Raw genomic sequence first — 15,779 nt, 5'->3', positions numbered from 1 at the left:
GCGGCAGCAAGTTCTTGAGCTTTTTGGGGGCCGATTGCTCTTTATTTTGTTAAGCTTTTTTTGTCCAAGCAGACAAACCACCCAAGCCAAAACTCTGTGTATAAGACTACCACCCGTGTATACGGTATGTGGCTCAATGACAAAAGTCTAAGAACCAAGCTGTCTCAGTGTCAGAGTGAGGAGAAAGACTCATCCCCTAACAGATTCTGGCAGGAGCTGCTCTCTGCTTGACACCCCCCCCCCCCACTGGACTAAAAGATGATTCAGACAGCCAAGAAGACCATGCCCTCATAACACAGTCCTCGTGGGCCCCCTGGATGATGACTTGTTCAGACACCCCACCTCTCTTCACAAATGGCTTTTTGACCAGGAGGCCTAACAAGAAGCCTTCTGTCAAATGAATTAGCATTGCATGTGCAGGATGACCGTGAGGTTACATTGCTTTCAAGGAACTGATTCTCCTGCTCTAATAAGCTAATAGGGCTTATTAGCTGGAACTGTCCCAGCCGTATAATTAAAACAGAAGTGAATTATATGAAGAAATGAACTGAAACTTCGGCTGCCATCTATGCCCACTAGGGAGGGCACACTATTCCCACTGAACCTGGTGGGGCCTCCTTCGATGGTGCTCCATGTTCTGGTGGAGGTTTCGGTAAGGCCTACCTGATTGCAGTAGTGTTTGATAAGGTGAAACACAAATCCACGATCCATGAGAGATAGAAGATCATACAGGAAAAATGCTAGGCTAATGTTGATCTTTTCTGCTTGTTCACTTTCCTTTAAAAAAATAATTAAAATATGTTAATACACTTAAAATTATTTTATCTTTACACATATTTTGAAGGGGGAAACCTATAAAATAATAAGAGAGGACTTTTCTGGTCATTGTTTATGTGAGTGCCCTCCTGACCAGCCACGCAAGTTTGTCAAGCAAACGAGAAAGCCACATAACATGACTGCCATGCAGCCAAGAGCCCAGAAACCACCAATTTGACAGTCTTGGAAGAAACTTAACAACATTAGCATTTGCAAATGAAAATGGCGACGTGTCATTTAAGGCTCATTCTGCATTGAATTAATCATGATAATACTTGTAACATATAACACAAAGTGCAAAAAGCTGCTTGGCAAGCTAAAGCTTGACTGATTTTAATAGAAGGCGTTAAGCAGCGTGAGGATATGTGAGAGTCACAAAAGGGCAGTATTTGTTCCTTGTATATTACTATTTTTCTTTTACTTCCAGAGAGAAGCACTTGTCCGATTTTCTGCCTCATGTCAAAATAACTTGGCCAGCCTTGAGTACAATGAACCTTGACCTGCGAAGGTCTGGGTGGTGAGGGAAATGTCATTTTCTGTTCAACCTGAGGTAGTAAAATGCATTGGACCAGCTCTGAAGTACGGTAATAAATCTCAATGGTGTTATAAAATCCATGGGTTTTGTAATCTTTATATAATTTATTAACCACCCTCCAATAAAATTAATCCTGGTGTCTTATAAAATTCTAATTTCAAAATCATCATAAAATACAAAATTAATTTGAAGCCCTGGAACTTGGCCATTTTAGGGTCATTTGGAAAAACTAATTATGCAGAAAATCTGTATAAGACCATATCAAATTTGTTGCTGTTACATTTTTTGAAGCCTGCAAGAATAGAAAGTTATTAACCTGGCTGCCTTATATAATAATTAGGTCCCATAGTGAAAAAGGTAAAGTTAAAGGACCCCGGGACAGTTAAATCCAGTCAAAGGCGACCATGGGGTGTGGCACTCCTCTCGCTTCAGGCCAAGAGAGTCGCCGTTTGTCCACAGACAGCTTTCTGGGTCACTTGGCCAGCAGGACTAAACCACTTTTGGTGCAATGGGACCCTGACGGAAGCCAGAACACACGGAAATTCCATTTACATTTAATGATTAGGCCCCATGGTATGTTCTGAAGACACATGAGGCCACCATCTTACTATAGCCAAGTAGGTCTGACCAGCACCTGAGATACCACCTTGGGTTTCATGACAGAAGAAAAGCAGGATTTAAATGTAAGAAAATGAATATATTTTAAAATACCTTTGTTCGTCTGCTCACATAGCAGTATAAAAGAGAACATAAATCAGAGTATAACAGTTGGGGGGAACATATTCAAAAGTTATTCACTTCCTTCAAAACAAATACCTTGGAATGCAATTTATTGGTGTTCAAACCATTTCTACCAAATTTCAGAATGTCTTTCTGTCTTATCGATGGAGTACAGAAAGCAGATAAAGGGAAGTTTTTTTATTGATCTGCCTTTTATAATACTACAGCCAGGAGTCATCAAATGAAGCTGATTAATGGGAGAAAATTACCTTCTGAGGTTTGACCAGAAGTGCTGCAATCTCTGAGGTGACCACATTCACGATAGTGGTGATGTCATCCTTGAAGCGATTGGAAAATCTACTTTGGCGGGGCATATCCTGTTTCTTCATGTTAGCAACATACTGGGCCATGCTCTTGATCTTTAAAAGAATAAGCACTGTTTAATAAATGTGTGGGCTTTAAAATGGGGACGAACTGGGGATATGAGAAAATCAGCACATTCTGGAGCCCCTTAAGAAACCCTCCTCAAGCTTTCCTGCATTCCCTGAAACCTGAGACAAAAACCTCTAAAATCTGTACCAAAAATCTTTGCAAGGAATGTCAAGTATTCAAACATATAGGCACATTCTCAACTCGGAATCAATACCCAAATTTCCAGAATTCCTGCATATAATGCAATAATACACAAGCTCCCTGGTTTGATTTAAATATAATACTGGTGGTTTTTTTAAATAACAAAATCACAATGACATCAGCGTAGGGATTCATGCAACTGGTGTCATGTTTAAACTGGCCTATATTCTGCCTTTGCCTGCACATGAGAGGCTTGCCGAGTGAGACAGAACTGCAATGCTAGTTTTCTGGCATCGCTGTGGGTTACTGAGAGGAGGAAAGGCAGGGAGGCTGGGGCTGTGTGCACCAGCAGCATTGCTCAATGGACTGCCCTGGCCTCCCCTGCAGTGACACAACTGCCAGGAAGCGAGGCAAGCATCTTCTGGTGTGGCATACGCCTGGCTCACAATATCCTGGTGTGCAAACATGGTGAATGGTTTTCATAATCTAATGTAACACTAGATACAGTTTTGTTTTAAAAATGAACCACACACACCTGGTTTAAACCATGTTTAAATTTCTCTCCTTTTGTTTCTTGTTGTGCAAGTGATCACCTCAGCTGAGTCACTTTCCCTCCCTTCCACTGGCAGTCAAATCCTCATAGGCTTACCAGTGACCCAGAGTTTTAAGCAGAGCCTAAAGAACTCTCTACGGTCCTGATTCCTTGAAAGCTATTCCCTCCCCACAGCTCCTTCCTGAATAAGCTGCCATAGGTTGCCCATAGTTCACACTTTCATATGATTACAGAGAAAGGCTCAATAGCTGTGAGGGGCAAGGTATTGAAGCGTTCTTCACCTTCCTTCAGTTGGGCCACTTCAAAACCTCCAACAGTGAGAATGCACTGAACTTGCCTGGTTACCGAAAACAAAGCACTGTTATAAAATCTTACCAACAATTCAAAGAAGAACCAGGCATACTTGAAGACAGATTCTCTCACGATGCCAGTACTGACTACCATCTGAAGTGCTAACTCTTCGTGGAAGTGCTACAAAGTATATTAAAAAGAAAAGAAAAGAAAAAAAGATAATCTGGTTTTCAATATTGGACCTCAACACAACGTAACTCTGAGAGGGGGAAATCTAAAATGAGAACCTTTTTTGATTTGTGCACACACATAATAATAATAATAATAATAATAATAAAATTTTATTTATACCCCGCCCTCCCCAGTCAAAAACCGGGCTCAGGGCGGCTGACACCAACAGAACCACAATAAAACATAAAAACAATTAATTAAAATACAGATTAAAATACAGTATTAAAATTTAAAGTGCAGCCTCATTTCAAGTAGGCCATAAGTGGCTGACACCAACAGAACCACAATAAAACATAAAAACAATCAGTTAAAATACAGATTAAAATACAGTATTAAAATTTAAAGTGCAGCCTCATTTCAAGTAGGCCATAAATCCAAGCCATGAGGGAGAAAAACACAGGGGTCAGGCTGAGTCTAACCCAAAGGCCAGGCGGAACAGCTCTGTCTTGCAGGCCCTGCGGAAAGATGACAAATCCCGCAGGGCCCTGGTCTCCTGGGAAAGAGCGTTCCACCAGGTTGGGGCCAGTACTGAAAAGGCCCTGGCTCTAGTAGAGGCCAATCTAGCCATCTTATGACTCGGGATCTCCAGAATATTATTGTTTGTGGACCTTAAGGTCCTCCGCTGGGCATACCAGGAGAGGCGGTCCCGTAGGTACGAGGGTCCCAAGTCGCATAGGGCTTTAAAGGTCAAAACCAGCACCTTAAACCTGATCCTGTACTCCACCGGGAGCCAGTGCAGCTGGTAAAGCACTGGATGAATGTGATCCCACGGCCGGGACCCTGTAAGGAGCCTCGCCGCGGCATTCTGCACCCGCTGGAGTTTCTGGGTCAGCTTTAAGGGCAACCCTGCGTAGAGCGAGTTACAATAGTCAAGCCTGGAGGTGATCGTCGCATGGATCACTGTGGCCAGATCGGGGCGAGAGAGGTAAGGGACCAACTGCTTGATGCGGCGGAGATGGAAAAATGCCACCTTTGCTGTGGATGCAACCTGCGCCTCCATGGAAAGGGAGGCGTCAAAGGTTACACCCAAACTCTTGACAGAAGGCGCTGGTACCAATTGAGCCCCTGCAAAAGATGGGAGTTGGCCCCCCAACCCCATGTCGCCCCGACCTAGCCAGAGGACCTCTGTCTTCGAAGGATTTAACTTCAGTCGGCTCCCACGTAGCCATCCAGCCACAGCTTCCAAGCACCTGGTGAGTGTGTCCGGGGCCGAGGCAGGGCAGCCGTCCATCAACAGATAGATCTGGGTGTCATCAGCATATTGATGACAACCCAGCCCAAAACTCCGGACAATCTGGGCAAGGGGGCGCATAAAGATATTAAAAAGCATTGGGGAAAGGATTGCGCCTTGCGGGACTCCACACACCAAGGGGTGCCGCGGCGACAACTCCCTCCCTAGCGCCACTCTCTGTCCCCGACCTGAGATGAAGGAACGCAGCCATTGTTGGACTGTGCCCTGAATCCCCACGTCGGCAAGGCGGTGGTCTAAAAGGTCATGATCGACCATATCGAAGGCTGCTGACAGGTCTAAAAGAATCAGCAGTCCCGACCCACCTCGATCCAGCTGTCTACGGAGATCATCTGTTAAGGCTACCAGAGCTGTCTCGGTCCCATGACCAGGGCGAAAGCCGGACTGAAATGGATCTAGAGCTGATGTTTCATCCAGAAACCTACCAAGCTGTTCGGCAACCACTCTCAATTATCTTACCCAGGTACGGAAGATTCGAAACCGGGCGATAATTGGATAGATCTAAAGGATCTAGAGATGTTTTCTTTAAGAGTGGACGCACCACTGCCTCCTTCAACTCCTCTGGGAAAGTCCCTGTGCCCAGGGACAAGTTGATGATCTCACCCAGGGGGGCCCGTACCTCATCTGGACACGCTCTAATCAGCCAAGACGGGCACGGGTCCAGGGAGCAAGTGGTGGGCCTTCCAGCCCGGAGGAATCTGTCTACATCGGCAGGGAGTATCTGATCGAATTGGTCCAATACTGAACTCGAAGACAGTCGAGGGGCCTCCAGTTCCGTTATTGTATCCAAATTGGCAGGGAGGTCACGGCGGAGTGTCAAGACTTTCTCCGCAAAAAAGCTCGCAAATGCCTCACAGCTATGGGTCAAATTCGTATTTAAATTTGGCTGTTCCTCTAGGGTTGTTAAAGACCTGATTATTCTAAAAAGTTGTGCTGGGCGAGAGCTAGCGGATGCAATGGAAGCTGAGAAGTAGGACTTTTTTGCAGCTTTCACCGCCATCTCATAGGCTTTCATAAGTTTCCTGTAAGATGTTCTTGAGGCTCCGTCGTGAGCACGCCGCCATACTCGCTCTAGCCGTCTAAGGTCCCGCTTCATTTTCCGAAGCTCCTCGGTAAACCAAGGGGCCCGGTTTCGGCGGGGTCGCAGAGGGCGCTTAGGTGCGATCTCATCGATGGCCGCCAAGAGCCGGTTGTTCCAGTTCTCGACCAGCTCTTCTAATGAGCCGCCAGGGGGAGCAGGGTCCCGCGAGGCCTGACGGAATCCATCAGGATCCATCAGCCTATGCGGGCGAGCCCAAATAGGCTCGCCACCCAAGCAGGGGAGGGGCGGGAAGTCAATCCTGGCTTTCAGAGCGTAGTGATCAGACCATGGCACTTCCACAGTTGGGGACATGATCACGTCTATACCCGCACCAAAGATCAAATCCAGCGTGTGGCCTGCTTGATGTGTGGGACCCAAAACAAACTGGGAGAGCCCTAGTGTCGCCATGGAAGACACCAGATCCGGAACCCGTGAGGAGGGGGTGGCATCTGCATGGACGTTGAAGTCCCCCAAAACCAGTAGGTTAGGGAACTCCAAGGCCCAGCCTGCCACCACCTCCAGCAGGTCCGACAGGGTGGCTGCTGGTGCGCTAGGTGGTCGGTACACCAGCCAGACAGCCAAGCCCCCCTTGGTGCCCCACACTAGGCCAACACATTCAATGCCGGTGATTGATGGTGATGGCAGAGCCCTGAAAGAGCAATCCTCCCGGATTAACAGCGCTACCCCTCCCCCCCGACCCACAGTCCGCGACTGGTGGAGGACGGAGAAGCCCGGGGGTGTTATTTCATGCAGGGCAACTACTTCGCCCTCACGCACCCAGGTCTCAGTCACGCAAGCCAGGTCGACCTCCAGTGAGATGAAAAAGTCTCTCATAGTGGCGGTTTTATTGCCTATAGACCTGGCATTGCACAACACCAGTGACGGAGGTGGGTAATCCCTGCTCGCCCTACCCTCGTCCCTCGGGATGGGGCGAAGATTGGAAGGGATTCGAGCATCACCACATCTCAAAACCCTTCGCCTGTAAAATCTACCCCCACCGCCATACCTCCCTCGCCCTTCCATGGTGGTGATCCCAAACCCCATGTTGGCCTCATCTATAAAGGACTGGTATCCCCTCACTAACCAGTCATCCCTGGGCCAGGTCTCTTGGGTCGGAAGGGTATAATGATGAAGTACGGAATCAGCTGGAGAAACATCCCCAATAGGTATGGCCCATCCCGCAGCACCCCATGCAAGGAGAGCGGCCCCACAATGGCCCACTAGCTGTCAATCCCTTTCTTGCTCATGGGATGACCGAGGGGCTGCTAACTCTTTCTGGGCCTTTGGGAATATTAAAGAAGCATGTGCTGTAAAGGGGGATCATTCGCCAACAGAGAGCCAGCTTCCTGCTGAGGAACTCCATCTGTCCTATCTTGCCAAAGATGGAATGGGGAGGAACGGTTGTCTTCGTGGGTTTTGGGAGTATTAAGCAAAGGACCAGCCTGAGTATTTTGGATCAAGAGTCTATCAGCAACCTGAAGTTCTTTGGGAGTTGTTAACATGGAGTTATCATGGTCGCCAGGCTCTTCCTCTTCATTGCTATCACTTAGGAAGAGATCCGAGTGTTGGACCGATGTCCTTCCTTGGGATGGAAAGTTGTTGGGCATATTTAAATATTGTGTTCCAGGCTGTAGTGTCCTTATACTTTGAATTGAAATCTCCGATTTTATGCTTAATAATCTTCTCTTCAGTTCTTGTATTTCTGAGCTCACGACTTTCTCTTCCTCTTTCGTATTTATGATGTCTCTATTGTTTGGTTTGATTTCCCTTCTCAGCATTTGTTTTGATTCTCTGTCAGGGACCAACTGTCTCACTACTTCATCTTTGAAAACCCTTACCGGGTGGAGAGAGTAAGACCGCCATAAGATGTTTTTCATCTCCATAAGTCGGGATGGGAATGCCGGTTTACTAAAGGTCATAAGTAAACGTGTGGCATTTCTTGTGTTGGGCAAGAAGTGGAAGTTTTCCAGGTCTACTTTTTTATAATGGCAGTTCAAAAGCTGGGATAAGGATGTTGTAATTGACCTGCGATTCGTCCACCTGTACACATTGCGGTGAATCTCAAGCATAATCTGGTTCTTTTGGAGAACTTGGCAGGACCTTATTTGGTCCGTGACTTGTATTGGCAAATCGTTAACATAGCTATGCCTGGGCTTTGTAAAGGGAGGGCAGATATCCAATTTCTCCTCTATATTAACTATTTTTGTGAGAATTTCATTCAGTCTTTGGAGAACTAAGACCATAGTTTCTGCAGACATCATGCAAATTTCTTGGTAAGGGTGCATGTCTGGAATCTGCTGGCAATTAGCTCTTTTGCTGTTTTGTTCCAAAGACATGGGTGGGTCAGCGTTTGGAGTAAGGGGAGTCTCTCCTCCTCCTATCCTCTGGATTGAATCATCTCCAACCCTCCTTGAGAGGAGAGGAGTCAGGTCATCTCGTTCCCTTGGAGAAAAGAGTGGGGGGGATCTCCCGACATCATTACTCACAGTTTGCTCTCTTTCAGGGTTAGGAGTAATGGTATTCGCTTTCGACCTTCGCCGAATAAGATTAATGAAAACAGAGAAAACTGGTAGATGAAAAAGCAGGTAGGTGCAACCCTAAGTAGCAGATTTGAGACAGAACAGCATGAAGTAAAACAGGGCAGCAGTGATCATTAACATCTCGGGTAAAATGAATTAACAATGCCAACATAACAAAATTAATAGATATAAATATATTGAATATAAAGTTCATTGATTGAAGGCCAAAATAATTTGGAGGTATTACAATTAATATTAGTTACACATTGCTCAATCTGCCAGAGACCTTGTGAAGGTAAAATGGCTAATGTGCAGTCAGGCTGGCCTACAAATTCCATGGAATCCAGACACCATTTTAAATATTTAATCTCATAAAAAATATATATGCACAAGGAGAATGTCACATAAAAACAACACGGGAGTCACTAGCATTATTTAAAGCAATGTTGAAATCAATATAGGCATCATTTTTTGAATGAGATATTTCAAATGTGGCTGAACATTCTGGCTGGCTGAATGCACTTGAGCATTTAGGCTTGAATAGCAAAATGGGCTCATTCTTTTCATTTGCCTGGCCAAACGTTGCCTCCCTTGAACACTGGGCTTCCTGCCATTCGTAGCCACTCTCCCCACAGCCCCCCAGGGGGATCTGCTGATAACTTCAGTCATTTTATCATTTGCCTTTCACTCTTTTTCTGCTGCACTGGAGAAAGATGATTGAGTATATTTCCAAAAAGTTTTTTTTTAATAAAAAAAAAGTTAAGCCACTGTTACATTGTAGAGATCACTTGTTTAAGAGTAATTTTATAAACACATTGGTTTTATTTATTTTTTCAATTTCATATGCTACTATTCAGGTCCACCTGAATCTCTGCGGAATGGTTCACCTGTCTGCCCAATACAACCCTCCTTGCAACGCCTTCCTTTTTCTTCACAGGAATATTTACTGCCAAAACTGATGTGCTTGCAGACCTCATCATTATGGGGCAGACTACCTTTTTATTTGATGGCCGAGGGCTTCCACAGGGGCTTGACATATCACTGGTGGGCTCACTATAGCAAGACATCCGGTTAAAGCTCCGATCTGCAACCTGGATAAAATTACCAGAAGCCATATATAAAACGAAATGAATGAATGCCTGAGCATACACAGTCTTACCAAATAAAGACATGGTGACTTTTTATGGTGATTGCTTGGCAACTTTGTTTACACTGGAAGAATAAACTTGGTTTAACCCTACACAGGTGGTATACTAGCATATGGTATACTAGATTTCTGACACATTGTTCTGGCAGATAAATTAAGTGGCCAAATGAAGGAGGCAAGAGGACATGCTGACAATTTTGGAATGGAGTGCTTTGTTTCATTTCTAATGTTAATACAGCAGACTCCCCCAACAGAGCCACCTTCGACTCATGGATTTCTCTGGAGGGACACAAAGAATTAAATCACAATGTTGTATCCAATAGTACTTCAGTTGGTTATGGTTGTTTATATGTTGTATGTTTTATGAAAACTGAATAAAATACAAATATTTAAAAAGAAAGAGAACATGTACACTGTATTCCCAGTTTTCATGCTTACTCTCAATCCCATCCAGCATTGAGTGAACCTTTCTTGCATAGACTTTAGGGTCAGATTCATTTGTTATGTAGACACGACACACCTCTGGAATAAAGTAAGTTTTATCGTGGAAATAGTGGGAGAAGTTATCTGCTTTTAATATTCAACTCTCTAATATAGGTATTAGAGCTGAAGGTACTAAAGTAATGGTGAAAAACATGGATTTTTCATGAAAAACAACTGGGCCAAAGCAAACAAGATGAATTTTAACAAGGAGAAATGTAAAGTACTACACCTGGGCAAAAAATATATATGAAAGGCACAAATACAGGATGGGAGACACCTGGCTTGAGAGCAGTACATGTGAAAAGGATCTAGGAGTCCTGGTAGACCACAAACTTGACATGAGTCAACAGTGTGATGCAGCAGCTAAAAAAGCCAATGCAATTCTGGGCTGCATCAATAGGAGTATAGCGTCTAGATCAAGGGAAGTAATAGTACCACTGTATTCCGCTCTGGTCAGACCTCACCTGGAGTACTGTGTCCAGTTCTGGGCAACACAGTTCAAGAAGGATACTGACAAGCTGGAACGTGTCCAGAGGGCAACCAAAATGGTCAAAAACCTGGAAACAATGCCTTATGAGGAACAGCTTAGGGAGCTGGGTATGTTTAGCCTGGAGAAGAGAAGGTTAAGGGGTGATATGATAGCCATGTTCAAATATATTAAAGGATGCCATATAGAGGAGGGTGAAAGGTTGTTTTCTGCTGCTCCAGGGAAGCGGACACAGAGCAATGGATTCAAACTACAAGAAAGAAGATTCCACCTAAACATTAGGAAGAACTTCCTGACAGTAAGAGCTGTTCGACAGTGGAATTTGCTGCCAAGAAGTGTGGTAGAGTCTCCTTCTTTGGAGGTCTTTAAGCAGAGGCTTGACAGCCATCTGTCAGGAATGCTTTGATGGTGTTTCCTGCTTGGCAGGGGGTTGGACTGGATGGCCCTTGTGGTCTCTTCCAACTCTATGATTCTAAGAGGAGAGCGCAAAATATGGTCTCAAGCTCAACATCAAAAAAACCAAGATCATTGCCATTGGTCCCGTCACCTCCTGGCAAATAGAAGGGGAAGAAATGGAGGCAGTGAGAGATTTTACTTTCTTGGGTTTCATGATCATTGCAAATGGTCACAAAATTAAAAGACACCTGCTTCTTGGGAGAAAAGCAATGACAAACCTAGACAGCATCTTAAAAAGCAGAGACATCACCTTGCCGACAAAGGTCCGTATAGTTAAAGCTATGGTTTTCCCAGTACAGTAGTGATGTATGGACCATAAGGCTGATCGGCGAAGAATTGATGCTTTTGAATTATGGTGCTGGAGGAGACTTGAGAGTCCCATGGACTGCAAGAAGATCAAACCTATCCATTCTGAAGGAAATCAGCCCTGAGTGCTCCCTGGAAGGACAGATCCTGAAGCTGAGGCTCCAATACTTTGACCACTTCATGAGAAGAGAAGAATCCTTGGAAAAGACCCTGATGTTGGGAAAGATTGAGGGCACTAGGAGAAGGGGACGACAGAGGACAAGATGGTTGGACAGTGTTCTCGAAGCTACGAACATGAGTTTGACCAAACTGCAGGAGGCAGTGGAAGACAGGAGTGCCTGGCGTGCTCTGGTCCATGGGGTCACGAAGAGTCGGACATGACTAAACGACTAAACAACATAACTGTTAAACAACTGCTATAATATGCTTAGTCCGTGAAGCGACTCTAGTTGCTCCAATATACTACACCCAGACTCATTAGCTACTGGGTGCAGCACAATAAGCACCCAAAATAAAAGCCATCCTGAATTTCAGCTTTCCAGGATCTTATTCTTGCCCCTTACCTTGGAAGACATGATGTTTCTGACTTCTTCATCAGTAGAAGCCTGTGCCCCAGCAATGTCTGGATTGCTGCAGCTTGTTGCCCGGCTTTGTAAGAGTCGAGAGCCCATGGAGATAGCTGTGGTGCGGCCATACGTGTAATAACGAGATTCAGCCAGGTTAGTGCTGCCTGCCAAGAGGAAAACATTGTTGTAGCCCATGTCCTATCAGCCTTTGCTCCTAACTCAAGTGGCGATGCTCATCCGTGTGCCAACCAGCATCTCATCCGATGCCCTGGCTCCCTAGGCAGCCTTAACTGTCCACTCCACACATGGGAGGAGGAGGATTGGCCGGCCACTGCAGATGTACATATACTTTTATGTCATTCTTCTGTGCTTATAATCTATGTATTAGGTTCCATCCTTAAGTCATGGAAGACTGTGGGGTATGTTGTTGCCCCTTGGTGAAAGATTAGACATCCACCCGATAGTGATGATGATGCATCAGGGACGCGGGTGGCACTGTGGTCTAAACCACTGAGCCTCTTGGGCTTGCCGATCAAAAGGTTGGCAAGGTTCAAATCCACACAATGGGGTGAGCTCCCATTGCTCTGTCCCAGCTTCTGCCAGCCTAACAGTTTGAATGCATACCAGTGCAATTAGATAAATAGGTACCACTACGGTGGGAGAAGGGGACGACAGAGGACGAGATGGTTGGACAGTGTTCTCGAAGCTACCAACATGAGTCTGACCAAACTGCGGGAGGCGGTGCAAGACAGGAGTGCCTGGCGTGCTATGGTCCATGGGGTCACGAAGAGTCGGACACGACTAAACGACTAAACAACAACACGGTGGGAAAGTAAATGGAGTTTCTGTGTGCTCTGGCTTCCGTCATGGTTTCCCATTGTGCCAGAAGTGGTATAGTCATGCTGGCCACAATGACCCAAAAAACTGTCTGTGGACAAACGCCGGCTTCCCTCGGCCTGAAAGTGAGATGAGTGCCACACCCCATAGTCGCCTTTGATTGGACTTAAGTTTCCAGAGGTCCTTTACTTTTACCTTTTAGTGATGATGCAATTTCAGACATTGCATCACTCAACATACATAGCATTTACTATGCCACATAGATCTCCTTATCTGGCTCATCCTCAGTGAAGCTTTTACCTTGTGCACCCTTAATTGGAGTTAAGACCAGCTGCACTCGCTGCAATTTATTTCCGAGCCCATATCCACAGGATTGAGCTATAAATGAGCAAAGAGGATGTCAGGACCTTCTTACTTGCTGCCCACAACCAGAAGGTTCAGTTCATAAGCAGCTTATTTTTACTAGAAGCCCAAAAACAATACCTAGCTTGATAGCATCTCTTTGTACTTCAGGAATGCGGAAGACATAGTAGACATAAGATGCTAGGAGACAGTTTCTGCCATGCAAGTCCTTGCTCAGGTCCTTGCTGTTGTGGAGGCTGTTCACTATCGCAGCTGCAGATTCAAAAGCAAACTGGGAGAAGTTGGCTGGAGACAAAAAGAAAATACTTAGTTTCTGATACATCAAATAAAATGTATAAAAGGATCCAAGTCCACTTTATCACAGACACCCCTACACAAATACATTCCTCAAATTGACTTTTTTTCTTATTTATGTAGCAAATAGCATTTTATTGTTAAACCAAAACAAACCACTGCAGAATGTATGATGGGGTTTGGCAATCAACAGCATCACTTTGTGAAACTACAATGATAAGTACCTGTCTGGCCAGCTATAACCATGGGCTGGACAGCCAACTGGAAGAGTTTATCCAACACCAAGTGTAAAAACAACACCAGGGGCTCCAGGCGGGAGGAATGCAAGCAGATAATGCTGAGTTTCAGTTCATGTTCCAGAGTGGCTTCTGTGATCTTCTCATTCAGCACTCGAATGGGGAATGCAACTTGGCTTTCTAGTGCATGGCACAAGGTGAAGAATTTCTCCAGGTGATTGTCCTATAAATATAAGCCCAAAAGATGTATATGGTGTGGGGAATCTAGTACGTAACTGAGCTTCCACTACTAAATATTAATCCAAATGGAAAATGGAAGAAAGGGAAGAAATCATAAAGGATCAATGTTCAATCATTTCTGATATTTCTATAAAATTCAAAACTGCTTTGAAATACAAGACTAGATTTATAGAAATTAAGTTGTAATGCAATCACACTAGTCTGCTATTTATGTATTTGTGCCAGAATCTAGAAACTTCTCAGTAACAATTAAAAATATGACAATGTGATCCTGCTCACAATCCAGCGCCGAGGGCCTTCTGGCGGTTCCCTCATTGCGAGAAGTGAGGTTACAGGGAACCAGACAGAGGGCCTTCTCAGTAGCAGCACCTGCCCTGTGGAATGCCCTTCCATCAGATGTCAAGGAAATAAGCAGTTATCCTAATTTTAAAAGACATCTGAAGGTAGCCCTGTTTAGGGAAGCTTTTAATATTTTATGCTGTATTGGGAGCCGCCCAGAGTGGCTGGGGAGACTCAGCCAGATGGGTGGGGTATTAATAATAATAATAATAATAATAATAATAATAATAATAATAATATTCCATTGTCAATCATTTTGTGTAATTCTTTCAGGATTGTAATCTTAACTGCTTTAGTTTAAAGTGAAAAAGCCAACAAAGCAATGAAACTAAGATTACATTTGGAGACCACCACATCATACCTTTTATCCTGAAACAGATTTTATTTCCCCATTTGAAGCGTAAACCTATTCTAAGATACACATGAATAAACTTTGTTGAACTTAATGGGCACCCATATTCCATTACACACACACACACACACACACACACACACACACACACACACACACACCAAGTAGCAGAAGAACTGGTTTGTGTGTGTTGGGGGTTCATGCCTAAAATGGTCTAATGGGAAAGGCTTATGAAGCCCCCCTTCTGCTAATATTGATATATGAACAGGCTCCAAGTTTAATGGAAGCTGACACCTTCTCCCTGGTTCTTTTCATGGGTACTTGTAAGGGCAATGCACATGATTTCAATTGGAAGTTATGACACCATTTTGGTCTATGGGGCTTCTTTGAGAACTTCGTTTGGAACAACAGGACTGCAAACCAGTCTTGCTCAGCACCTGTGCTGCATTGTTGTTTTTAAGACTCTAAAAAAGTCTCATAGAACTCCACAAATAAGCAAGTTGCATTATATTTTAAGTTGGGTTTCCTTGAAAAGGAAGCTGGTGACAGCTCTAACTCAGGTTTCAGGTATTCCAACAAATGGTTTTTCTAATGCCAGAATTTTTTTAAGTAAGTCATTTTATCCAAGTGATGAACTTGAAAAAACTCCTCTGATGCTTGGGATTTTAGTTGCCAGTCTCTAGGTAAAAATTAAATCCTCACCTGTGTGTGAACTGATGATATACCTTGCACTTCAATATTAAACACTCCCTTGTGTCCTTCAACCCATTTAACTGGAGGAGTTTGTGGAGGAACTTTCTGTATTGAAGATAAAAACAACTTGTTGATCAAACGACACACACATACACATGATGTATCAATTCCACTACGTTTTTGGCCTTTTTTGCAATTAACACTTAATGTTTACACCCAACATTAACATTTGCAATCCAGACCAGGTCATTCTCAGCCTATCAGGTTGCTGAGATTATGGCACGACATTTTATATGGCTTACAGTATGTGATTAATTCATCTGGGTTAAGTTTTTACCAAGGCTCATTGTTGAAACTGACCAAGACATTAGCTAGGAAAGTGCTCATGAGCAAGTTGCTGGAAATAATCATG

At 44.4% G+C, this 15,779-nt stretch overlaps 1 protein-coding gene across 8 annotated transcripts in view; it reads right to left on the bottom strand.

Moving 5' to 3' along the window:
• The window catches only part of DOCK8 (dedicator of cytokinesis 8), a 165,703-nt gene that overhangs the window by 87,410 nt on the left and 62,514 nt on the right, over positions 1-15,779 (bottom strand). For 7 of the 8 annotated variants that reach the window (XR_009558306.1, XR_009558305.1, XR_009558307.1 and 4 more), the window contains 8 exons: positions 15,377-15,472; positions 13,732-13,966; positions 13,334-13,498; positions 12,011-12,177; positions 9,564-9,659; positions 3,573-3,668; positions 2,341-2,490; positions 664-777 (listed from right to left, as the gene is read on the bottom strand). Coding sequence is in view for 5 of the 8 variants with exons in the window: in XM_060280050.1 (XP_060136033.1) it covers positions 664-777; positions 2,341-2,490; positions 3,573-3,668; positions 9,564-9,659; positions 12,011-12,177; positions 13,334-13,498; positions 13,732-13,966; positions 15,377-15,472 (1,119 nt within the window). In the remaining 3 variants the exon portion in view is untranslated. The remainder of the gene's footprint in view (positions 1-663; positions 778-2,340; positions 2,491-3,572; positions 3,669-9,563; positions 9,660-12,010; positions 12,178-13,333; positions 13,499-13,731; positions 13,967-15,376; positions 15,473-15,779) is intronic. The other variant, XM_035100304.2, reaches the window with a different exon arrangement.

The sequence above is a fragment of the Zootoca vivipara genome, chromosome 11 (assembly GCF_963506605.1).
Source record: "Zootoca vivipara chromosome 11, rZooViv1.1, whole genome shotgun sequence".
NCBI classification, from domain to species: domain Eukaryota; kingdom Metazoa; phylum Chordata; class Lepidosauria; order Squamata; family Lacertidae; genus Zootoca; species Zootoca vivipara.
The sequence above is the reverse complement of the archived record's forward strand: the minus strand, read 5'-3'. Positions and strand labels throughout refer to the sequence as shown.